The sequence below is a fragment of the Cibotium barometz genome, chromosome 37, assembly GCF_041138505.1.
Source record: "Cibotium barometz isolate CiBa-2024 chromosome 37, ASM4113850v1, whole genome shotgun sequence".
NCBI lineage: Eukaryota > Viridiplantae > Streptophyta > Polypodiopsida > Cyatheales > Cibotiaceae > Cibotium > Cibotium barometz.
Genome location: NC_141082.1, coordinates 19,041,250 through 19,066,824, shown reverse-complemented (window position 1 = coordinate 19,066,824; position 25,575 = coordinate 19,041,250). Strand labels below are relative to the sequence as shown.

Genomic DNA, 25,575 nt, shown 5'->3' with positions numbered 1-25,575 from the left:
ACATTTTCAAAGACCCTTAACCAAAGCCTTGTTCTACAATAACTTCACCTCATCACTTTTAAGTGTTTTTGATGGTGATACTGCAGCTACAACAGTCCATGTTAAAGTCCTTTCCAATTCTCAGCCTTTAAACACTTTTCTCATTTGCATTCAATCAGACAGCTGTCACGGTTTTACTTACTGGTATGCTCATAAAAAACATCGAGCAAATGTCTTACAATATCCTCTTATGACAAGGAAAAAATGATTATACCGGTTGTGTTTGTTATAACATATTCTTATACCGGTTGTGTTTGTTCAGTATCAAAGGCTGTGCTAAGAAAGAATGATAGCGATATATGACTCCATACTGGAGGTCGGATCACTTTGTAGTTCGTAAATCATGCTTCCCAACCCCTCAGTAAAGTTGCCCGGGCAACCCGCCCAATTCCCAAGCAGAATGCTCCCATCCGATAACTGCAATTTTGCCTCTTGCTCGTGTCCTTGAGGTCTTGGTATGCTTTTGTCATGTACTTCTTCAGCTCTTTATTCACTTTCTCTTCATCCCACATGAAGCCTTGAATATTCTATAATTAAGGAAACATTCGTTAATGACATCCACCTATTCCTACTCTAATGGGCACCCAGACTGACAACTGCTCATCAATAGCATTACATACCTGCACCCACTCAAAATAACTGACTGTCACACCTCCTGCATTTGCATAGATATCGGGTAATACAACTATATTCCTCTTGGCCAGAATCTGCATTGCAAATGCAGGCTGTTAAGACCAATAGATGGCAAACCAGACTCTCCTTCACCATGTGCTCTCACAGACTATGATCATACATACTCACCTCATCAGCATCTGGATCCGTTGGGTGATTTGCAGCTTCCACAACAAACTTTGCATTTACGTCATGGGCGTTTTCTCTAAACAATAACATTGTGACAATGTAAGATCTCCTTTCGTTCTGTTTCATTAAAGTGATAGCTTTACTTGTTAAGTATCTAAAGAAAGGTGATAGATACCTGGTCAACACTCCACCAATGGCTGCCGGAATAAGGACATCACAAGGTTCAGCCAGGATGGAGCTTGGATCTACATCATCCCCACCACCAAACCCTTTCACGCTGCCTGTATCTTTGGCATGCACAATCAAGCTAGGAATATCAATCCCAGCAATATTCTTTATGGCCCCTGTAGCATCACTGACTGCTGTTATTTTACCACCCTGTTCAAAAAGAAGTGCTGCTGTCCACGATCCAACATTCCCAAAACCCTGGAAAATGAAACAAGGGAAAAACAGAAGACTGGTTCAAGCGGACACTCTTAGTATCAGCTTCCCCGACCGGTAAGAAAAGTTAGCAATGAAGGCAGACATTTCACCTGAATAACAAATGTTTGGTCTGAAATGCTTTTTCCATGATCATTAAGCAATGCCTCTGTTGCGTACACCACACCTCTTCCAGTGGCAGCCTCTCTACCAAGAGAGCCACCAAGATCCTGCCAAAATAGACAATCAATTGCAAATTATTAGGAAACAACTCGAACACCAAATTATGTTTTTTTTCTTCATATCAAGCTTTGTTTTTAAAGCTTTGTTTTTAAAGCTATCCAAAAAAAAAACAGGCAAACCGTGTCATAGGAGAAAGTTGAAACAATCAAAAGACTTTTACCAAGGGTTTCCCAGTTACAACTGCTGGAGAGTGACCATGAAATTTTGAGTATTCATCCAGAATCCAAGCCATTGTCTGCAGAAAATCACACCAAGTTAAACTTGAACAGTCTTTGTTTTTTTGTGGTGGTGGGTTGGTTTACAACATGACAATTAAGTGGTAAGAATGAGAAGATAAAATCTCTAAGAAATCCCAATTAGTTGATAGTAGGAGAAAATGAAAAAATAGAGCACATCTGTCACCCACAGTGACAACACGAGGATGGAGCATTGATCAAATTCTTTTCCAACACTTTGTTGGTCATGGGCTCAGCCTTTAGGAACTAACTCGTAAAGGTGGTAGAGCAGATGCGGCAGCTACCATACCAAGGTGATTGTACACCAGGAGAGCAACTGTACAACAGTCGCATTGCCTCAAAACATGATGGAAATTAGGAGAGCACCGTACAACAGTCGCATTGCCTCAAAACAACATGGGAAATTAGGAGAGCAAAACGATGAAGGGGTCGAGTTTCTCCTAGTTATGATGTTTGCAAAATCTATCATCCAAAAGTACTGTAGGTATTTCTGAGTCTCTGTACCCCGTGTCTGTGTACCCACTTGTGTCTGTGTGCAAACAACCTCTAAATGGGGGGCTGAGTGTGTTAGGGTGTGAACCCACCTTTAGCTGCGTACTTAGTGTAAGCTTCAACACATCTAATCAATCTATCCATCATTGCATCGTGTAGATACTCTCTCCTTTGAGCTTTGTTCTCTCTCTATCTCTCTCTCATCTTTCTCTATCGCTCTGCACACACAGTCACCATGGACATCTTCCATCCCCCATAGGCTCTGTACTATGCAACCCTAACCCTAGTCCTAGTGCTAAGAATTGGTATTAAAGCCTGGTATTTAAGCGCTTCAAGCTATCAACGCCTAGCGCTCCAATCGCAAAGCTGCCTTTGCTGCTCTTCACTATGACCATACCAACCTGCGCACTGCCCTTTGAGCACAGCTTTTGTAGGCCACAGGCACCTCAAGTGCTGCGCTCTCTCTGCCACATCACTCCACGCGCCCACAGATGTTCGTGTGTGTTGATCTCAGTGTCCTGGACAAGGCTCTCTGGAATGTGGACAATTGACACCTCAGCTGCATAGGACTGCAGCACCTCTGCTTCTGCCTTGCAGAGCTGCTACCCGCTGCCCAGCAGCAACACAACAGCGCCGCTCAAGTTGCTCAAACTTGCGCCCAGTGCCCATGCCTAGCCACTCTTCAGACAGCCACATCATCATTTTATTAAGGCTTGATAACCTTTGAATTGACGTGTCTGCCAGGGCATCTTGGCGAAGTCCCAGTAGCCGCCTCGATCGAAAAATTGGGGCTTTTCCAATTTTTGACCAAAATTGAAACCTCCTTCGGCACATTGAAGACATTCCAAGTTCTCTGCCCTGGCCCTTGGGCCTAAAATGACTGGCCGAGCGTCACTTGCTTTGGCAACGCCATCAAAAACGGCATCTTCATCGACACTTCACCAGCCTCTTAGTCTATAGTGAGGAACATGTCTTAGATGGAGTATCAGAGTGCCCAAATCACTATGGCTGTCTCATGTCGCTCCACCATCGCTCCAAAGGGGGGCTTTGTTGGGTATTTCGGATTCTCTGTGTATGTACCCATCGTGCACCTGTACCCCTGTTTGTGTACCCACTTGTGTCCATGTGTCACTTGTCTAGTGTGTGTGTGTGAGATTCCCTTGAGTCAAAAGATAAGGCTTACAGCCTACAAAAGCGGTGTAACCTTCAACACATCCAATCAATCTATCCATCATTGAGTCGTGTAGTTACTTTACTCTCTCCTTTGAGCTTTGTTCTCTCTCTCTCACACAATCACCATGGACATCTTCCATCCCCTTTAGGCTCTGTACTGTACATCCCTAACCCTAGTGCTAAGAGAGAGCTGTTCATGGCTTCCTTTTAGCTTCCACTCCCATGTATGGGGTGGTTCCAAGTGGTGGGCAGTGCCCTGGGTGCCCATGGAGGTGTGCCCACCTTTATTATATAAAAACACAAAATGTCACATAGCAAAGAAGACTTGATTGACCACCACAGGCGCTCTGTCGTGCTTGGCATAAGAGCCTTTTACCGCAACACAAACAAATGGTAGCAAGGACATAATTGGCCACCATAACTCAGTTGTGCTCTAGCAAAAGAGCTTATGTTGAATGCTAAAGAGGAAGGAAGCAATCTGCTGCTCTACAGTGATATTGATAGCAACTTGTACACATATAGGGTGCACAAGATGAGTAATTCATCTCCTGCTCAGTCCATGAAAGCTATTCTTTGCCCCTTTTTCTCTTCTTGTTTGGTGGAGGCCATGAGCAATTTCCTGGGTATACGGGACACGATTACAAGGCTTCAAACTATTTATCGACATAGAGGGGACACTCCAATTACCCCCATGGCTGAAAATTCCAAAAAGGAGGGCCGGTCAACCTGATCGGAAGCCTTCTCAAGTCCAGCAAAAAAAAACCCCAAATCCTTCTAGGAGGTCCATCCAACATGTGTCACCACTGACATTGTCCAAAATGCTTCTAGCTTGGATGAAGCTTATTTGGGTGCTATGAATCGTGTCCGACAGGAAGGGTTGGAGTTGATGACTTTGTTGAGGATTTTGTAGTGTGTCAAGCAGGGTGGTGAGGCACCACTACCTAACGTCTAACCAATCTCCCCCCTCCTTGGGGATCAAGTGCATGAGGTCCTCTAAGAAGTGATTTGGTAGGATACTTGTGCCCATGACCTCATTCAGGGCCCCCTTAAGGCCATGGCCAATACAAGGTCACCTTCAGAGAATGGAGTGATAGAGCGAAAGAACATGACTATGGTGGAGATGGCAAGGACGATGTTGGAGCATCGTGATCTTCCTCGTCCACTTTGGGGAGACTCGGAGAAGCTGTGGCTATGGCTGTCCATACCCTCAACCGATCTCCGATGACTTCAATACCTAAGATGACTCCATTTGAGGCTTATTTTGACAGGAAACCAGATGTCTCCCCATTCCGTGTTTTTGGGATTGATGCCTATGTTCACATACCAAAGAAGCAGAGGGGGAAGCTTGATTGTCCCAAAAGCTTGTTTTTTTGGGATACAACTCTCTTTCCAAAGGCTACAGGTTATATGACCTAGAGCGGAATGAGGTTGTTGTCAGCAAAAATGTTAGTCTCTGATGAGCATGTTCCAGCGTCCACTGTTGAGGAGCCACCACTTCTTGGAGAACCAGATGAGTATGAGAGTGATTCCCAGGCTATTATTCCAGCTAGCCAACCTCAGTCCGTTTTGTAGAGGTTGAGGACGAGGTTGGAGATGAGCCACAACACCAGCAAGATGCTCCACGTTTTGTTCGAGTACCAAAGTCATTGTTGGACACCATTTGGGAGTCAGGTGTTACAGAGTATCCCTCCGAGTGGACCACCGAGGATGGACCTTGAAGATCGCACAGAGTTCGTGATAAAAGTCAATCAGAGGAACTTTTACAGGTCAACAATGCCGTATCATTCGAGATAAAGAGCCTACTTCAGTTTAGGAAGCTCTTTCCCAAGAGACTTGGAGGAAAGCCATGCAAGTGGAACTTGAAGCCATACAGAAAAATAAAACTTGGGAGTTGGTTCCAAGGTCAGTCATTGGTATCAAGTGGGTCTACAAGACCAAGTATACATCTGATGGGTCGGTGGACAAGCACAAGGCCAAACTTGTGGACAAGCTAAGGGCTATGCTCAGTGGCCTGGCATCGACTATGAGGACACTTTTGCACCGACAGTTAGGATGACCACGATTCGGACAGATCTTGCCCTTGCCTCTTCTCAACAGTGGCCGGTGTATCAGATGGATGTGAAATCTGCATGAATGGTGACTTGCAGGAGGAGATGTATGTTGAGAAACCTCCAGGCTTTGAGGTTTCAAGATCAAAAGGTATGGTTTACAGGTTACAGAAGGCCTTGTATGGTCTTAACAGTCTCCCAAAGCTTGGAAGATTGATTCTTTCTTACTTAGAAAGGGTTCCAGAGATCAGTTGCAGATCCAAACTTGCATCTCTTTCAAGTACGCGATATGGTCACCTTGATTATCCTCTATGTGGATGATCTTATTCTCACTGGTGGCCATGCGGAGCACATAGCTGTGACTAAGGCTGCCTTATCAAAGGAGTTTGAAATGACAGCTTTAGGCTTACTCCATTTCTTTTTGGGATTGGAGAATTTGGCAGTCCCAGAGGGGGGTCTTTGTTTCTTAGCAACGGCATGTTCATGAGTTGCTGGAGGCCTTTGGGATGGAGAACTGCAAGCCTATTTCTGTTACCATATTATAGTAGTGATGTGTGTGAACACACTTAGGACCGCCGGGGCACTTTTTCCCTCACTAGGAGGTTTTTTCCCCCGTGCATTGTATATACGCCCATTATCTTCTAGGGCTTGTTATCTTTCATTTTTGGCACTCATAATACACTACTGTGTTGTGCTCAAGCTTCCTCATCTTCTTGAAGTTGTGTGTGCATTCCTGCAACCCTAATTCCAACAATTGGTATCAGAGCAGGCTTCCTCCTCCCGGGCAGCATCACCGGCACCTGCCGCTTCATCTCCTCCGATTGCAACGAGGTTTCACGAGCGTCTGCAGGTTAGTATATGCCGTGGGTAAGCCCGTAGGGCTCGGTCGTTTCAGAATTTTGATCTGAAGTCATTTCGCCCTCCGTTTTTGCATTCCAAGTACTGCGCAGGCAAAATCGTCCTACTGTGCAGATTTTCTGTCAAGATTAAAATCTGCAGGACAGGTGCCCATTCGTCTGTTTTGGGCTGTGCTATATAGCACAGGTCGATTTTATACAGGTTTACCTCTTGCAGACAGCATTTACATCTAGTAGTACAGTCATTGGCCATGGCTGACAACAATGATGTATTCCGCATGTTGGCTGCTGAGGATAAGTTGGATGGCACCAACTATCCATTGTGGGCATATATGATGCGACATGTATTGGTAGCAAAGGGGTTATGGAATATTGTGCAGGGTATTGATGCACGTCCTATTGTGGCTGGGAATGCTGCAAACACATCAGAAACAGGTACTGTTGATGATGGTGCAGGCACAAGTGCTGTAGCAGCTGTTCGAGAACCACCACTTTCAGCAGAGCAGATTCGTTGGGATGGTAGAGATGCGCAGGCTCATGCCTTGATTGCGCTGTCTGTCAAACGTACCATTATCCCACATATTCGCTCCTGCAGGACTTCTAAGGATGCTTGGGATGTACTTGCCACATTGTATCAGGCAAGAAATGAGGCTCGTGTTGCTTATCTCCGAAAACAGTTGGAGAATGAGCATATGAACGAAGGTGATTCTATGGATAGCTTTTTGACAAAGATCAAGGATTTCAAAGAGCAGCTCATTTCTGCAGATGAAATCCTGTCAGACAGTTCACTTGTGCAGACTGTTTTGAATGGTCTACCAGATTCTTATCAGGGTTTTGCTTCCACTCTTCGCTTGATGATGAAAGGCAATCCCAATGCCTTATCATTTGAGGAGTTAGTTTCTGTTTTGCTGCAAGAAGACCAGTCAAGGCAAAACAGGAATATTATGCGTGTCGCAGATCAAGCTTTCGTTGCTAGTCAGAGAAGCGGGAAAGGTAAAGCTGGCTTTTCTTCTAGTAAGCAGAAATCTGCAAATGCTGCGCAACCAAAGAAGGAAGACAAAGATGAGAAGAAGGGTGACAAACAGAAGACATTTTGCAAGTACTGTAAGGGAAATGATCATGTCATCAAAGCGTGTCCTAAGCTGGCTGCGAAAGAGGCTAAGAAGAAAGAGGCTGGTATGGCTGTTGCAGATGCCTCTCCTTCTAACAATGAATCTGCTAATGTTGTGCTAGATACAGAATGGGCATTCAATGCGCAGTGCAGTTATGACCCATCTTTGCATGACACATGTATGTCTGCAGTAGATTCAGATGTATGGTACTTTGACAGTGGTGCCACTAAGCATATCACCTCGCAGTGCAGTTTATTCACTTTCCTTGAGTCTGCTCCCACAGGGAATACTGTCACTTGTGCCAATAACTCCTCTTATCCCGTTAAAGGAGTTGGACAAATTGTGCTGAATGTTGCAAATGGCAACACCTTTACACTTTTTGATGCATTGTATGTGCCAGGGATCAAAAAGAATCTGCTGTCAGTCTCCGCATTTGCCAAAACAGGTTTGGTTGTAAAATTTGTGGATGACAGATGTACTGTTCATGATCTCTCTTGTGGTGACATCATAGTAGCATCTGGTTCACTATGTCGAGGGCTGTATAAGCTCAATATGGATGGCAAATGTGTAGAGGATTCAGCATGTGCTATTATGGATACGCAGGCTATTTCAAATGCAAAACTGTGGCATGCACGTTTTGGTCATCTGAATTTTGCAAGTTTGCTGCGCCTGCAGAAATCTGAAATGGTGTCTTCTTTGCCTAAGCTTGAGGCACCTGTCAAGCATGTTTGTGAGGGCTGCATATTGGGTAAAATGCAGCGTGCTTCCTTTCCCAAAGATGGATCAGTGAGAGCTGAACGCAGATTGCAGCTTGTTCACAGTGATGTTTGTGGTCCCATGCAAACTCCATCATTTGGAAACTACCTTTACTTCGTGACTTTCATTGATGATTTTACCAGGCATGCATGGGTATATCCTTTGAAGGCAAAGTCCGAAGTGTTTTTGTGCTTCAAACAGTTTTTGGTTATGGCTGAAAATGTGTCAGAAAGTAAGATGGGCACCCTCCGTTCAGATCGAGGGAGGGAGTATATGTCTTCAGAATTTAATGCATTTCTGGCTGAGCGTGGGATAAAACACCAATGTACAGTGCCGTATACACCACAGCAAAATGGTGTGGCTGAGAGAAAAAACAGGTCTCTCATGGAAATGGCAAGATGTATGGTTAAGAGTCAAAGTCTACCACATGGTTTTTGGCTTGAGGCTGTCATGTGTGCCACTTATGTACTAAACAGGTGTCCCACCAAAGCATTACAGGTTGTCACTCCATATGAGGCTTGGCATGGCCGCAAGCCATCTGTTGGCCATTTACGTGTTTTTGGTTGCCTGGCATATGCATTAGTGCCTGTGCAACATCGCAGAAAATTGGATGACAAAGCTGTCAAATGTATTTTTGTTGGATATAGTGCTGAGAGCAAAGGCTATCGTTTGTATCATCCACAGACAAAGCGCATTTTGGTTAGCCGTGATGTTGTATTTGTGGAAGATGCAGTTCAGCCCTTGGTTTCATGTACTAAGGAGACAGATATCAGCTCACGTGATGTCTATGATACATTGTTGCCTCTTTTCAGTGGTGCACAGTCAAGTGCAATACCTCATGAGGCAGTTTTTCAGCCTATGCAGGTTTTAAATGATGGCACAGATCAGCCTATATCTGATGCAGATGTGCATGATGCACTTGAGGATGAGAGACAAGAGATTGAGGGCTCTAGGAATATGCCTAGATGGCTGGTGCAGACTTTGCGTGACAGCAAGTTGGATGCCCCTTTGTCTAGTCGCACTCGTTCTGGCTCTCATGGTGCCTCTTATGCGTCAGATTGTTATGCATTGGCTGTTTCTAGTATGTGCGATGAAAGTGAGCCTGTTTCATTTGATGAGGCACAAAGTTCAGAAAATTGGATGGCTGCTATGCAAGCAGAATACGATGCTATTATGAAGAATGGTACATGGTCTTTATGTGACTTGCCCCCTGGCAAGAAGGCCATTGGCACTAAGTGGGTATACAAATTGAAGCGTAAGCCTGATGGCACAGTGGATCGCCATAAGGCTAGGCTTATTGCAAAAGGTTATGCTCAAGAGAAGGGCATTGATTTTGATGAGACTTTTGCTCCCACATGTCGTATGACCACTGTTCGTAGCATCTGTGCATTAGCAGCTCATAATGGTTGGAATGTACATCAGCTGGACATAAAGACTGCGTTCTTAAATGGAGATTTGCATGAGGAGGTGTATGTATCGCAGCCTCGTGGTTTTGTTCAAAGAGGGCAGGAAAACAAAGTGTGCAGGTTAAAAAAGGCTTTATATGGTTTAAAGCAAGCTCCACGAGCTTGGTATGAAAAAATACATGCATATTTGACTGCACATGGGTTTCAGAATAGTCCAACAGAAAGCACTTTGTATGTTAAACGTGTGGATGGTGTACATCTAATCATTGCTCTCTATGTCGATGACATGCTGCTCACAGGACCAAATGAGAGTCATATTGCTGATTTTAAGGCTGATTTGAATGCCTCTTTTGAGATGTCAGATTTGGGGCATTTGCATCATTATTTGGGGATACAATTTAAGCAGTGTGATGGAGGTATTGCTTTGTGTCAGACAAAGTATATTGAAACATTGTTGCGGAGATTTGGCCTTGAAGACTGCAAGCCTATTGCTACTCCAATGGAGAGAGGTTTGAAGTTGAGTCTTCATGATGCTGGAGATCACTTTGATGTCACACTCTATCAGACAGCTGTTGGTTGCCTCATTTATGTATGCATTACGAGGCCAGACATTCAGTTTGCAGTCTCACAGGTGAGCAGATTTATGCATAGCCCAGGCATTAAGCATTGGCAGGCAGTGAAGCGTATCTTTCGCTATTTGAGTGGTACTCGGCATCTTGGGTTGTTTTATCCCAAGGGGGGATCATTGCCGCCAGATTTACATGCTTTTTCAGATTCTGACTGGGCTGGTTGTTATGACACACGCGTGTCCACGAGTGGTTTTTGCTTCATGCTTGGAAGCTCATGCATATCATGGTTGAGCAAGAAGCAGCCTACTGTGGCCACTTCTAGTTGTGAAGCTGAGTACAGGGCAGCTTTCACAGCTACGGTTGAGTGTGTGTGGCTCAGACGCCTTATGGCTGATTTGGGTGTTGGGCAGCCATCTGCCACCACCATCTTCACTGACAGTCAGAGCGCATTGGCAGTTGCGCGGAACCCAGTGTTCCATGCTCGTACGAAGCACATTGAGGTGCACTACCATTATGTCAGGGAGAGACTCTCTGCAGGAGAGATCAGTTTGGCTTATGTGCCAACACAGGATAACCTTGCAGACCTTTTCACAAAGGCTCTGCCTCGTGAGAAGTTCGAAGCTTTTCGCAAAGCTTTGGGCTTACTCCCTTTTGTGGATTCGTCCACATAGCTAGACACTTCCCTATACATGAGTGCTAGCTCTTGTTCACCGCATCACTCCAGGGGAGATTTGTTACCATATTATAGTAGTGATGTGTGTGAACACACTTAGGACCGCCGGGGCACTTTTTCCCTCACTAGGAGGTTTTTTCCCCCGTGCATTGTATATACGCCCATTATCTTCTAGGGCTTGTTATCTTTCATTTTTGGCACTCATAATACACTACTGTGTTGTGCTCAAGCTTCCTCATCTTCTTGAAGTTGTGTGTGCATTCCTGCAACCCTAATTCCAACAATTTCATCTCCAATGGACTCGAATACCAAACTTACAGTACATGATCCTTGTGAGTAGGTTGATGCCTCCTTGTATCGGAAGCTTGTTGGTTCATTGATTTAGTTGCCGAACACCAAATTGGACTTGAGTTTTCCAGTGGGACTGTTGAGCTCATTTATGCAGACACCTTTGAAGACTCAATGGGACGCATGATTGCAGACCTTGCGGCATATGCAAGGTACAAAGGGGATCTTGGACTCTTTTATAACACTGGAGGGGGAACGAAGGACCGAATCAATCTCCGAGGTTGGAGTGACTCTGATTGGGGAGGAAATCCACACACAAGGAGATCTACTTCAAGCTATGGCTTTACCCTTGGCTCAGGAGCTATTTCTTGGGGCAGCAAGAGGTAACCAACTATTGCCTTGTCTTCTTCTAAGCAAAGTACCGGGCTGCTTGTGGTGCTGCTTGCGAGGTGGTGTGGCTACAGAGGTTACTTGGCGAGATTGGGTTTCCACAGAAGGAACCCACAGTCATCCAGTGCGACAACCAGAGCTGTATAGCTATTGCTTGAAACCCGGTCTTCCATGCCCGAACCAAGCACATAGAGATAGAGTATCTCTCACCAGCCTGGACATTTCCGAGTCTGAAAGGGGTCTGGTGGACTTCAGGATGTTTAAATATTTGGAAAGTACAAGCTTTGGGAATGGGGGATTATCCTAGAATACAAAGGACCACACTCTTAAAATTTAGGAGAGTTGCTATTTTTGGCCCGACTCCGATGGAAATTCTGTTCGCGTCATTACATCTGGAATTGAGGAGATACCAAGAGTTGGCAAAGTGCCTATGACAGAATGTCTACCAGTTGGGATATTTTTAGCGATAAAGTTTATGGAAGGACCCATCTCTTAGATTAGGACATGTGGCAAGAAAGTGGACCAAAGTGAGACAAGTGGCCTGACACTTGTTAGAAAGTGGATCAAAGTGAGACAAGTGGCCTGACACTTGTTAGAAAGTGGATCAAAGTGAGACAAGTGGCCTCACACTTATCACTTCAGCTATTGTGTGGCTCTCCACTTGTCATCGTAGCCATCTCTTGCCATTTTAGCTCATGGGAGGGCCAAATCTATAAATTGGAGCCCTCTCTCTTCATTAATGGAGGCTCTCCTTGCTGCACACTAGCCACTACCACCGTTACAGGCTGCCCTAATGATGGCTACTCTCTTTCTCTCTCTCTTGAAGGCTGCCCATGAAGAATACCGGCTGTTGGGGACTATTTTGGAGGCTTCCATCGCAAAGAAATACTGAAGCCACCGTACCGGCTGTACCAACCACTGTACCTGCTGTACCGGCTGAATGGAGAGTTGTGCTTGCTATACCCTTTCTATTGCATGAAGACCCGTGGTTTTTGGGGAAGAATCAGTACCCACACGGAGGTATATGGATTATATTGTTGGCTCGGCATTTCGACAGCCTACGTTCCGGCTTGGTAGCCTTGTGTTGGGTTGTGTTATGGCATTTGTATAGGGATAATCCGGCATCTCCCGTGGGGAGAGTAAGGCCCTCAAAGCTTGTACATGATATTATTCTCCTTGGGTAATAAAATACTCCAAGGGGGGGGTCGGCCCATTCCGGCTTCTATGCGGTGTCACGTGTGCAAGCTCCATTTTCAGCATTTGTGGATGTTTTGTCCAGCTTTTATGTTTTATGCAAAGTGATGATGGATATGTGTTAAGGCTGTGGCCATGTTTAAGTGTTTTAATATGCATTGATGGTATCAACAAGTGTGTCAAAGGCCCTCGTCCCCCGGGCACCCGCCGCGAGTTTCATTGGTATCAGAGCATAGGCTTTCTTGGAAGCGGAGGCTTCCTTCTATCAATAAGGAAGAGAAAAGATCTCAAGTGGGGACCACACTTACCATCATTGCTGTTAAGCATGGCCAGCCGCTTCATAGCTGATGAAGCAAGAGCATGAGCAGTAGACAGCTTGTTGATCTAAGGATTAATGAATTCACAGAATTTTATCGTGGAAGTGTGAAGTTGGGTTTATGTGCACACGTTTAGCACTCTTTCCATATGGATGTTGTGGATTATATTGTCAAGCTTACAGGCAAGCTATATGGAGATATATCTCAGGATATCTTAAGGATATGGTGACGAGATATTTCTTTTGGCTTCATGACCAACCTGGCAAAGAAAAACTAAGTATACTTTGAGTTTGCAAAGTTGGTGCTTTGGCTATTTACTATGAAGTGTTTTTTATGTTGACTACCCCTTGTATAGCTATGCAAGGAGAAAGGTGTTGTTGTTTGCCTTGAGATGGTTTCAGGGAAACATTGTTTATGGCTCCCTTTATTGGCATGGATTATATCCATGGAGTTTTCTTTCTTGGCCGAGATTTATATAGATATTGGGCTTCACAAGCAATTTCTATGGACGAATCTGTCCGAGTTTATAGAGAAGAAATCTTTGGATATCTCATGGATATGATGCTTTTATGGATAAAGTCCACCTCTACTCCAAGGTGTGTGGTTAGCACGGAGTATGTGGTAAGAGTTATGGTATACAGGTCTATAGATTTCTGGACTTCTCTTCTAGGGATTTGGATCCATCCTCAGGTTTATGGATTATGTCTATGGCTCCCTTTTATTGGGATGGATTATTCTTTTTGGCTCCCTTTATTTGGGATGCATTGGACTTATGAAACTCATGGTTCACATACCCTGTGTAGTGTTCTCTTGTCCTACGTGCTCTCTTGAAGATTGTTTCTACCATGTGTGGGTGGAACAATAGAGAGCAGATGGAAGGAAACATGGGCACTTCAAAGGGTAGTGACAAGCACAACATACCCTGTGTAGTGTTCTCTTGTCCTACGTGCTCTCTTGAAGATTGTTTCTACCATGTGTGGGTGGCATAGTTGTCACGGTACGAAAATACGGTACGGTACGGTACGATACCGTACGGGAATATTCGGTACGATATGAAATTTTGGGATACGGTACGATAAAATACGGTTTTTATTTTTTACACTTACAAGCTATGGAGCTTCAAGCTTGAATGTGAGGGAAGGTTGGGAGGGGAGGAGTCTACAGTGCTTGAGAAACCAGTACATGGATATGTGTCTCTCCCGGTTGGATCTCCCAATTGTCTCCAAAAAAGAACCTGGATGGGTAATGCAATACCAAAGGTCTCCCAGTGTAGCGTTTATGACTAAGGGACCGTCCTTGCACAAATACGAGGAGTGCATCTAGGGTGATAAGTTTAGGGACTCCTCTCTAGATCAAAATGGCCATGTCCAAATGTTCTCCCTTGTGCATAACTTGAGAATCTAATTGTCTAGCCTGCCTATACCAGGGATCCCCAAGTGATGTAGCAAGATTCTCTCATCCTACCAATCAAGTGTACACTACCAGTCTACCTCGCCAGATTTTTTAGGTCTCTCCACAACCCCATATGGAATACTGAGTGGACACGAAAGTTGCGAAGTATTGCGAGCATTTGGGATCTTCGTAAAGCAGGGTTTCTATTTTTTTTAAGCATTTGGAAATTTTTTTCAAGGGAAAAAAAAAATTTTGGAAAAAAAAAAAAAAAAAAACCTAACTCGTACCGTACGATATCGTACGAATTCGTACGGTATCGTACCGTACGACTCGTACGTACGAATAGGTTCGTACGCGTACGAGAAACAACTATGGTGGGTGGAACAATAGAAAGCAGATGGAAGGGAACATGGGCATTTGAGAGGGTAGTGTGAGTTGGTGGCCGAAATGCCTACAAACTATTGGTGGCCGAAATGCCTATAAACTATGTGTAGCAGAAATGCTTATGGAACACCAAGTTATCTATGCCTGCGAGTGATTGTTTTATCTTGTTACTTGAGCCCACCTCTCATCCAAGGTGTGTGGTCAAAGTACCAACACGGAGTGCAAGTGGTAAAGTGAACATGACGGGACTTATGTCTATGCCAAGGGTCATGTGGACCGATGTCTTGTTGGCAGGAGATTTTGTCTCGCCCATTTACTTGGGACATGGATTATGATATCTGGACTTATGGGACTGTTTTGTCTCGCCCATTTACTTGGGACATGGATTATGATATCTGGACTTATGAGACGTCTCGCCCATTTACTTGGGACACGGATTATGATATCTGGACTTATGAGACTGTTTTGTCTCGCCCATTTACTTGGGACATGGATTATGATATCTGGACTTATGGGACTGATTTGTCTCGCCTATTTATCTTGGGACATGATTATGAAATCTAGACTTATGGGACTGTTTTTGTCTCACCCATTTATTTTGGGACATGATTTTGATATTGGTATTATGGAGACTTATTTAGTCTCACCCATTTCTTTGGAACATAGATTCTTCAGTTATATTGGATTTTTGAGACTCTCTCGTCTCACCCAATCGATGGGACATGATTATATCTTGATCATATGGCTTAAAGCTTAAAGTTGCAAACAACTTTTAAGAAGTTGGGGAGGATGTCACCAGCCTGGACATTTTCGAGTCTGAAAGGGATCTGGTGGACTCCGGGATGTTTAAATATTTGGAAAGTACAAGCTTTGGGAATGGGGGATTATCCTAGAATACAAAGAACCACACTCCTAAAATTTAGGAGAGTTGCTATTTTTGGCCCGACTCCGATGGAAATTCTGTTCGCGTCATTACATCTGGAATTGAGGAGATACCAAGAGTTGGCAAAGTGCCTATGACAGAATGTCTACCAGTTGGGATATTTTTAGCGATAAAGTTTATGGAAGGACCCATCTCTTAGATTGGGACATGTGGCAAGAAAGTGGACCGAAGTGAGACAAGTGGCCTGACACTTGTTAGAAAGTGGATCAAAGTGAGACAAGTGGCCTCACACTTGTCACTTCAGCTATTGTGTGGCTCTCCACTTGTCATCGTAGCCATCTCTTGCCATTTTAGCTCATGGGAGGGCCAAATCTATAAATTGGAGCCCTCTCTCCATTGCTGCACACTAGCCACTACCACCGTTACAGGCTGCCCTAATGATGGCTACTCTCTTTCTCTCTCTCTTGAAGGCTGCCCATGAAGAATACCGGCTGTTGGGGACTGTTTTGGAGGCTTCCATCGCGAAGAAATACTGAAGCCACCGTACCGGCTGTACCAACCATTGTGCCTGCTGTACCGGCTGAATGGAGAGTTGTACTTGCTATACCCTTTCTATTGCATGAAGACCCGTGGTTTTTGGGGAAGAATCAATACCCACACGGAGGTATATGGATTATATTGTTGGCTCGGCATTTCGACAGCCTATGTTCCGGCTTGGTAGCCTTGTGTTGGGTTGTGTTATGGCATTTGTATAGGGATAATCCGGCATCTCCCGTGGGGAGAGTAAGGCCCTCAAAGCTTGTACATGATATTATTCTCCTTGGGTAATAAAACACTCCAAGGGGGGGGGGGGGGGGGGGGGGTCGGCCCATTCCGGCCTCTATGCGGTGTCACGTGTGCAAGCTCCATTTTCAGCATTTGTGGATGTTTTGTCCAGCTTTTATGTTTTATGCAAAGTGATGATGGATATGTGTTAAGGCTGTGGCCATGTTTAAGTGTTTTAATATGCATTGATGGTATCAACAAGTGTGTCAAAGGCCCTAGTCCCCTGGGCACCCGCCGCGAGTTTCAGTATCACTTTGTTCGTGAGAAGATTTTGGCTGGTGTGACATCCTGCTTATCTTTTGTTCGATAGAGGACGATGCAGCGGACCTCTTCACGAAACCTCTACCTCGACAGATAGTCTATCAGCACTCTAGCTCACTGGGGTTGGTTCCACATCCACGAGTTGAAATGGGGTGTTAGCAATCATCTCCTGTCTGTACCATATTACTCAATAGGGAGTGAGGGCCATTGTTGTGGGTGTGCCCGCCCGTATAGGAGCTTTCTCCATTTTTTCCATTTTTTTCCAATTTTGCTAGGAGTAAGGGGGGGGGCTATATGAGCTGGCCGACTGTTGTACATCTGGCCAACTAGTGTTTTTCTGCTGGCCAACTGGACATTTTCCAATCATGGGCTCATCAGGGGGCTGTCGGCCCAATTGCTACTAGCCAACTGGCTGCCCTTCTTGCATATACAGCATGCCTTGCACCCCCACTCAGTTTGTACTGGATTCTGGTGTATATAGTAGTGTTTATACCACCTTCTCCTCTCTTTCATTTATGTACTTCTTCTCTCAGTACTTTGTCTCATTTCCGCTGCCCATTTTGACAGTTTTCTCTCTGAAGATAGCTTCACAGCGCCTCTAGCTTATGCACAGTTCTGCCCAACGTTTGGTCACTTTGTCCTTGCGTTTGGCAATTAGTCAGTCAGTTTGTCTGCTCAATCTTGTGGACACAGTTCAGCAGCTTGTATTTAGTTCTCCAAAAGAAATAAAGCAAATACTCCTGCTTGAAGGGGGGGGGGGGGGGGGTTCAGTGGGTAATTTGGAACCCCATCTGGTGTCATCTCGACGACATCTTTCAAATTCATGTGTGCTATTTAAAGGATTGCTAAAGACTCACTAAACCCAAGTTTAAAGGTGGTCTCGTTGTTTCACACAGTCCTAGCTTGGCGTATGCCACAAAGGAGCAGGCTAAAAAAGCCAAAGAAGCAACTAAGAAAGCTAAAACGGCAGAAAAGCCAAAAGAGCTCTCAAAATTGGAAAAATTATTCCTTCTCATGGAGCAACAATGGCAAAAAGAAGACGCCAAAAAGGCAAAAGAACAACACGCCAAAGAAGCTCCACGTGAGGATGAACGAAGGGCCGAGGACGCTAAATGCAGGGCTGAAGAAGACCAAAGACGAGTAGACCAAGCTACCCGAGAAAGGCTTGAACGTGAAGCTATGCAACTCCAAAACCAGCAGTTGATAGCCGCTATGCAAGCTAATGTGTTGTCTCTTCTCCCTACGTTGGCAAACCAAGGAGCGAGTTCCTCCACCACCCCAACCACCGCCATCATACGAGCTCAACCGAACTTTAGTAAGTATGATGGTACGTGTGACCATGCTGCAATAATGCAATTCATTCATCAGTTTGTAGCATATTTTCCATTGGGTAAGCTTTCAGATCCTCAAGATTGAGTCCACCTCGCAGCACCTCACCTTTTCAACGAAGCAGTCACTTGGTGGTAGCATTGGTCGAGTCTCTACATGCAGACCCATTCACAAGGGCTGTGCAGTATGCATGGGATACCCTTGTGTCCAACCTAAAAAGAAACGGTTTCTACCTCCAGAATACACGACCAACCTTGAGGATGAGTTTTACAATCTCCCAAAATGGGTCATCCGTGCTAACATCCTTTGATAAAGTAATCACATCAGCACAACAGCTAGGTATATCCGAGAAGGATAAGTTGAAACAATTTATTCAAGATCTGGATACTAACATTAGGTTTACTATACGTATTTTTGAGCCACAATCCTATGACAGGGCTCTCACTCTTGCTCAGAATCAGGAAATGATGCTGAAGGGAGGTAAGCCCAAGCAACTCTAGGCTAGCTCCAAACCCCAACAGCAGTCATCCACTACCCAACAGTCATCATCTCAAGGGGGAAAGGAGCTCAAAATAGCAAGGACACTAAGAAAGAATCCCAGAGCACCTCAATAGGCAAAAAGGATAAAACCTTCATGCCTAAGAAAACACCTAAGGAAAAGGCCGAGGGTATCACTGGTGGATATCTCCAACCAAAAGAGCAAACGCAGTATAAGGGGGAGAACAAATGTTTCTTCTGCCACACCATGGGGCATGGTAAGAAAAATTGTACCAAGTAGCAGCCTACACAAGCCGCTAAAACCTTTGCCACCAACCCTCCACAGTAACTACCTCCACAACTGCATCCATGCCTCCCGCATCGGCCACCAACACGATCTAACTCTTACCCGCCTTAAACGCAGTACCCACAATGGTATTTGATGATAAGCACAAGGGTGAGGTTGAGGAGCAAAAGAAAGTCTTCATTCGTGCTTATGGCACAGCAAAGGGATAAGCACAAGGGTGAGGTTGAGGAGCAAAAGAAGAATAAATCATTCATCAACAAATCAATCCTTCGAAAGGTCTAGTGTGCCAAAAGCCTCTTGCTTTTCTTGTGCATACTTTCAGCATTCAGCACCTCAGAGTGCTTCAGTCCCAAGGCTTCCTCGAAGAATTTCTTCACCATTCAGCCAGCATATGTGCATCCCTCAGTTTTGGGCTTGCATAGTTATCATTGAAGAGCTATTCGAAAGGTGCTTGGATAGCATATGGTTCAGCCTGCGTTCGGTCTACTTCGTCCTTGCGTTTGGCAGTCCTCAATCATCATTCATATTCATTGTAAAAATTCTCCAAAGAAATCTAAGCAAATATACCTACTTGTAGAGGCGCAAGAGGGGGGGGGGGGGGGGGGGGGGGGGGGGGGGGCTGCTTTTGGTGGGTAATTAGAACCCAGTACTGTGTCGACTCTATCTTCTCTCTCTCTCCTCTTCTCTCTCAAGTAAAGTGGAATTGCATAAACTCACGGATATAAAGAACTTTGTTCCGCATTACGACGATCAACCTATTGCATGCTACATTGATAGCAGTCAATTTCTCAAGATCAACATCGAAAAAAAGCTTGCAGCTTCAGATGGGCCGAAAAGGGTACAGCCTCTCTCTCCCTCCTTTAAAAATCAAATAAAATAATTTTCAGGGAAAATATGTAGGCTTCCCCTCTCTACTAAGGGTCGCAAGAACTAATGTATCAAGCGAGTACTCTAGTCTTGCACAAGATGAGACTTGACAATCACCAAGCCTGATTTTAACTAACGAGATCATTTGACTTTCTACCACTACTTAGTTATCACTACTGCAGATGATGATTCATGCTCGATGTTGTCGTAGCTCTACATCGGTCAGAATTTATAAACATCAATATCGAAAAAAAATTTGCAGGGAACCTCAAAATGCAAAACCAAAGGATGCAATTTCAAGAGTAGAACAAAATTCGATCAGGTTGGTAACAGTATTGCTAAGCATTGCTGAATATACTTTTTACAGGTGTGGTTACACATGCAAATGCCAGCAGATATAATTTTCTACCATAAACACCTTCCATAAGAAGATATACATGAAAATATCAGCAGATATACTTTTCTACCATAAACTCTCCATAAGAGGATACCTGTGCATTTGTACCCATATCAGGAGCTGGGACATCAATGTGGATGCCAATCAGATCATGAATCTTCTGTGTAAAAACACGTGTCAGCCTTTCAAGCTCAGGAGCACTCATGTCCTTAGGATTGCAGCCAATTCCACCTTTAGCACCACCATACGGTACACTTACGACAGCCGTCTTCCATGTCATTAACTGAGCTAATGCGTTCACTTCATCAGGATCAACCTGTACCCAGCACAAGATGCTGCTTTAAATTGAGAATTACAATGTAAACTCAAGACTACGACACAGAAAGGGAAAACCACGTTTTACTTGAAGGCCACTATATTCACACATTGCCTTGAGGCAAACAGGTTACCAAAGTGACTGAGAAATCCAAGTTTTACTTGAAATCCTCTACATTTAAACCTTGCCTTCAGGCAAACAGGTTACCAAAGTGACTGAGAAATCCAAGTTTTACTTGGAATCCTCCACATTTAAACCTTGCCTTCAGGCAAACAGGGTGACTATAAGAAATTTTCCCCAACGAAACCACTTGCTTAGCTAGAAGGGCAAGTTGGGCAGCAAAGTCCTCTTACTTTATACAATATGATGCAACTAGGCAGACAGAATACCTGAGGGTGATAGCGTATGCCTCCCTTCATAGGACCTCGTGCATTGTCATGTTGGACTCTAAAACCAATGAAAGAAAGAATTGAACCATCATCTGCTGGAATGGTACATTCAACCTACAAAATCATCCACATCAGCTTTTCTGAAATTATGCTACATAAAGACATCTTGCGAATGCGTTGCAACCAAGTCCAAGTCTTCTTATGAGAGTTGTTATGACCTTTGTGTGAAAGGATAAGGCCATGGATCATAAGAGAACATTTATTTTTAAGGCCATGGATCATAAGAGAACACTTATTTTTAAAACCTGCTTGAAGGTGGTGGGAACAAGTTCACACCATGCATGATCAATACATACAGCAATATCATGATACTTGAATGGGAATTCCATGTGCATCACAATCTCATGTAATAGAATGGAAAGTTCATGTGAAACACATTCTCAAGCTTAGATCTCATCAGTAATGCTAGGAATGTGCAGCCAGAGAAAATTGTGGGGACACAACGGGAAGAATGGAACAAAAGCACCCATCCTCACCCATGGATCGCCACATGGCAGGCTCTAAGGTCCGAATCAAGCTCTCTCAAAGATGTTTTGTTAAAGCTTTAAAGCCTTTGCATTAAGATTGTGATTAGTCAATTACTTAGTGCTTAATAGTGTGAACCCAGGCTAAGGGGGCTCATAGGTGTAGGCCATGGTTGCAAAGTGGAGGAAGGGAGAAATGCAAAACTGTAGAGAGAGAGAGCTTACTGGAAACGCTAGAGAGAGACCACAACTCAATGATTTGATTAATTGATTGAGAATAAAGAACAAGCCTTTGATATATAGGCCTTCCTTAGTATCAAACCATTTGACTTTATTTAATATATGCTTATCCACTCCCTAAGAGGTGGTTCACACGTAACTACACAAACACACTAACAACCTTTTCCTTCACTAGAGAGAGACATAGTTTACACACATACATGCTCTGACTTATCCCAACAATCCCCCCTTTGGAATGAAGGTGGTGAGACCCAAATGCAAAACAAAGATACTACCTTCCAACCCCATCATATGTTGTATCACAGCCGAATCATCATGCACATCTCCTGTGTCATAATAGCCCTCCAATCTCATAATGCAACCGAGGTAGCACGGCCTACACTTCAAACACACCCATGGCTCCTTACTCAAATAAACTGGAGATACGAAACATTTTATCGGTACAAAACACAAGCAAACACTGACACACAAGGCGAACATCCATTTCAGGGAACATCTCGGGCAGGGAACCCATACAACAAGAAAATGATTTTAGGAGATTAAACCTCCCTCGATGCCGGTGATATCACCTTTTCCGGCATCTCTTCCACGCTACCGACCCATCCATTGTCTTATGAAGACCTCAATGCGTTGAATGGCGTGATTTAGGAGAAAGCCCCCAATTTTTTATGATTACAGTAGCTTCCATTTGATGATTTTTGCCTTGAAATTAAAAAACCCCAATTTTTCTTGAATGCAAGCCCTTCAATTTTGCTGATTTTTACTAAATTCAGCAAGAGTCCTAAATTTCAATGAAATAGAACATAGGTGCTTTAATTTGATGATTTTACCTCTAAATTTGAATTTTGCAGGTGGCGGACGATGGAGAAAACGGGAAGGAGGGCCGTTTAATAGGCTTATTAAAGCCTTATCATATTAAGGCTTAACAAGCCTTAAAATAAAGGCTTAACGCGCTCAGGGGGCTCATAGGTGCAGGCCATGGGTGCAAAGTGGAGGAAGAGAGAAATGCGAACTGTAGAGAGAGAGATTACTGGAAACCCTAGAGAGAGACCACGACTCAAGATGATTTGATTAATTGATTGAGAATGAAGTACAGGCCTTTGATATGACCTCCACTCCCTAAGAGATGGTTCACACGTAACAACACACTAACAGTGGCTGTTCACACATGGTTCACACACATACAAGCTCCGACTTATCCCAACAAATAGCACTGACAAGCGATGATTAAAAGAAGGCCTTGTATTAAGTCTCTTCAAGCCTTTGATTAAGGCACCATTTTTGAGCACCTGATTAGCATTAATGCCAGTAGTGCGGGGGGTTTGCTTTTGGCTTTGGAATGTAAGGGGGCTGCATGGAAATTGATGGGTTTGGAATGTAAGGGGGCTGCATGGAAATGATGGGTTTGCAAACATAAATTCTTTCTTCTCTCTGCAAAACTACAAAGAAATGCATATCCAAGCCTTGTTAACAAAAAATTTGTCAGGTGGGGTGCTCTCATTTTTCCTCAGATCCAACTGGCATCATTAACTGCCACGATTTCAATCTTACTGAACCCTCAAAGCCTTCTCTGCTAGGAGCCTTGCCATCAAAGATTCATGATTTTGAGTGGGATACATATAGTCCCGGTGCACAAAATGATTCAAGATTACTTGCCATCATAGATTTCCTAACAGCATGGCATCAAGGATTAGATTTGAATAAAAGCCTGGCCTAAGCTGAAGTTGCATGCAAATGATCTGCCTATGACTTCCCAGAAACGATCGTACTGAAAGTTTTCATTGGTCTACAGATGACGTACACAAACAACGTTAAACTAATCAACCTTTACCTTAATGTAATAGACATTTCCCGAGTCGATAGAAGAGCGTAGCAATTCTACATGTACACTTAATGCGAGTTTAACTGTTGAAGAGATTCCTTTGAAAGGCTCCCTCCTATAGATGTTGTTTATACCTCTTAAAGATTTGACAAGAAGCATTTGCAAAAGAATCTGCAGCGGTCCTCTCCTTAATCTAATTGTACTTTAATCTAATCAGACTTTACCTTAAATCGAGTTTCACCACAAAATGAGACGCTTGCACTAAACCTGCAATAAGACGAGAATTTGGTACAAACCTTGATCTCCCTAAATGGTATGAGAAGGCTGCGCTCCACTTTTGAGTCCAGGCCCAGGATTCGAACCGCCTGCTTGAAGTAGCGAGTGGTAGCAGATAGGGCGTTCATGATGGCCGGGTAAAACACTCAGCCGGCGCACTGCTAGGGCCGGGGCTAGGGTTAGGGTTAGGACTAGGACTAGGACTAGGACTAGGACTAGGACTAGGACTACGATTAATGTTAAGGTTAAGGCAGGGTTTCGCAGCAAGAAATGCAAGCGATTGGCAGAAGATAAGACCTGTACCGCTGGAAAAGGAAGAGATCGGAGCTAGGGCTAGCGTTCGAGAAGCATGAAAAATGAGAGGTGGCAGGAAAACAACAACTAGGGTTTGGGAGGAAGGAAGAAGAAAAATCAGATAGTTAGGGATAGGAAAGGGCGCAGATAGCAGGAAAACAAAACGTTCAGGGTTAGGGTTCCGCAAGGAAACAGATAGACAATTCAAGTTAGGGTTTGTAGCAGGCAAAGATGGTGAGAAATGGTGAAGGAAGGGGCCTGGATTTATAGAGGAGGGAAGGTCGGCAGGGAAAGGCAGGAGGTTCGCCATGGCTGCTCAGCTGTAGGGAGTAGTAGTGGTGTGCGTGCGCGCAAAACGATTTTTTTTCTAAGCATTTTTCCCGTTAAATCTGACCACGTGGCGTCTGTTGACCGACGCGACCGCCACCACGTCACCTTCCAGCGTGGCAGACTCGGCGCCTCGTCGCCGTGCTCCACTCAAATTATTCACGCTGACGCACGGTCCACGTCAGCTTCACAGCTACATCGCAACCTAATCCCATGACGTGGCAACTCTTTATTTTGGGGTTATTCTTAACTTTAAAATTTCAGAATGAGATGTGATGATGTGATGGGCACTGAAGTCTTCGCCAAAAGATTTTTTTCTTTTTAACTTTAAAAAATTATAAAGTTTCCTCTCCTAAAATAACAAGTCGGCATGTTGCCATGTCTCTCTCTATCTCTCTCTTTTCGGCCCTCCCCTCTGTCTCTCTCCCTCGCTCTTTTCGGCCCTCCCCTCTGTCTCTCTCCCTCGCTCTCGTCCCCCGCTCTTTGCATTCTTTGATGACACGTGTCAAAAGAGACTTCAATCTCCTTTATGTATAGTGTAGACTTTAAATTTTATATGTTTTGATCGGAAAAAAAACACTAAAAATTAGAGTGCTCGCGTTCTCCAAGTAGTACAATAGCGTGGAATAATGAAGTACGGCTAATGATTAAAAGGGACAATGGGGAACATTAGTATTTCATTGTCACTTGTGAAATTCTTAGATTTATCATTAATGTTTAAAGCCCTTTCTTTTCCAAGGTACTAGTTCTCCTCCACATAAGGGAAACCCTTTCTTCCATCTCTTCTAAGGTGGGGTTCCCACATCCAAATTAACCTGGCCATGAAAACATTTCCTATATTAAGTGTCATGGCCCACTTCACATTCCCATGCAAAGAGATCTAACCTGGGCAACTAGAGCTCTCCTTTGTGCCCTTTTGGCACAATTGTGGCATGATTTTCCAGGTTGCAAAAAGTGAACCTCGCTCACGGAAATCTATTTGATAGGGCCTTCCCGTGATCGAATTAACAAGGCACAAAAGCTCAATTAACTAGGTATTTATGCATACGTAGCACAATAATGTCCTTTTATCACAGTCATGGAGTTTCTAACTATTCAAAAATGGCACAATTAGATTTTTGCTTGGAAAACTAGGCCACACTATTCATGAGAATGAACTCACACAACTGTAATGGATGTGAATTGAATGCTTCTTACCACAATTAACTTGGTCATAGAAAGATAGCCTTGGAAGTACACCTTCTTACCACA

At 44.1% G+C, this 25,575-nt stretch overlaps 1 protein-coding gene across 1 annotated transcript; it reads right to left on the bottom strand.

Moving 5' to 3' along the window:
• Positions 1–43: 43 nt before the first annotated feature.
• LOC147617027 (glutamate dehydrogenase B-like) lies at positions 44–24,336 on the bottom strand. Its single transcript, XM_086776661.1, has 9 exons — positions 23,724–24,336; positions 20,842–20,955; positions 20,231–20,452; positions 1,664–1,738; positions 1,374–1,490; positions 1,016–1,266; positions 841–916; positions 660–746; positions 44–566 (listed from the first exon to the last, which is right to left on the bottom strand). The coding sequence occupies exons 1-9, from the start codon at positions 23,829–23,831 to the stop codon at positions 381–383; spliced, it is 1,236 nt and encodes a 411-aa protein (XP_086632787.1). The 5' UTR covers positions 23,832–24,336; the 3' UTR covers positions 44–380.
• Between the last annotated feature and the right edge of the window lie 1,239 nt (positions 24,337–25,575).

Bases quoted from the DNA above. Each gene is read 5' to 3' on its own strand.
- LOC147617027 (XM_086776661.1), bottom strand. From the start codon at position 23,831: ATGAACGCCCTATCTGCTACCACTCGCTACTTCAAGCAGGCGGTTCGA. The intron at 20,453-20,841 runs GTATTCTGTCTG...TGCTGGGTACAG, and splicing joins GCATACGCTATCACCCTCAG to GTTGATCCTGATGAAGTGAA. The intron at 1,491-1,663 runs GTAAAAGTCTTT...CTATTTTGGCAG, and splicing joins TTGTAACTGGGAAACCCTTG to GATCTTGGTGGCTCTCTTGG.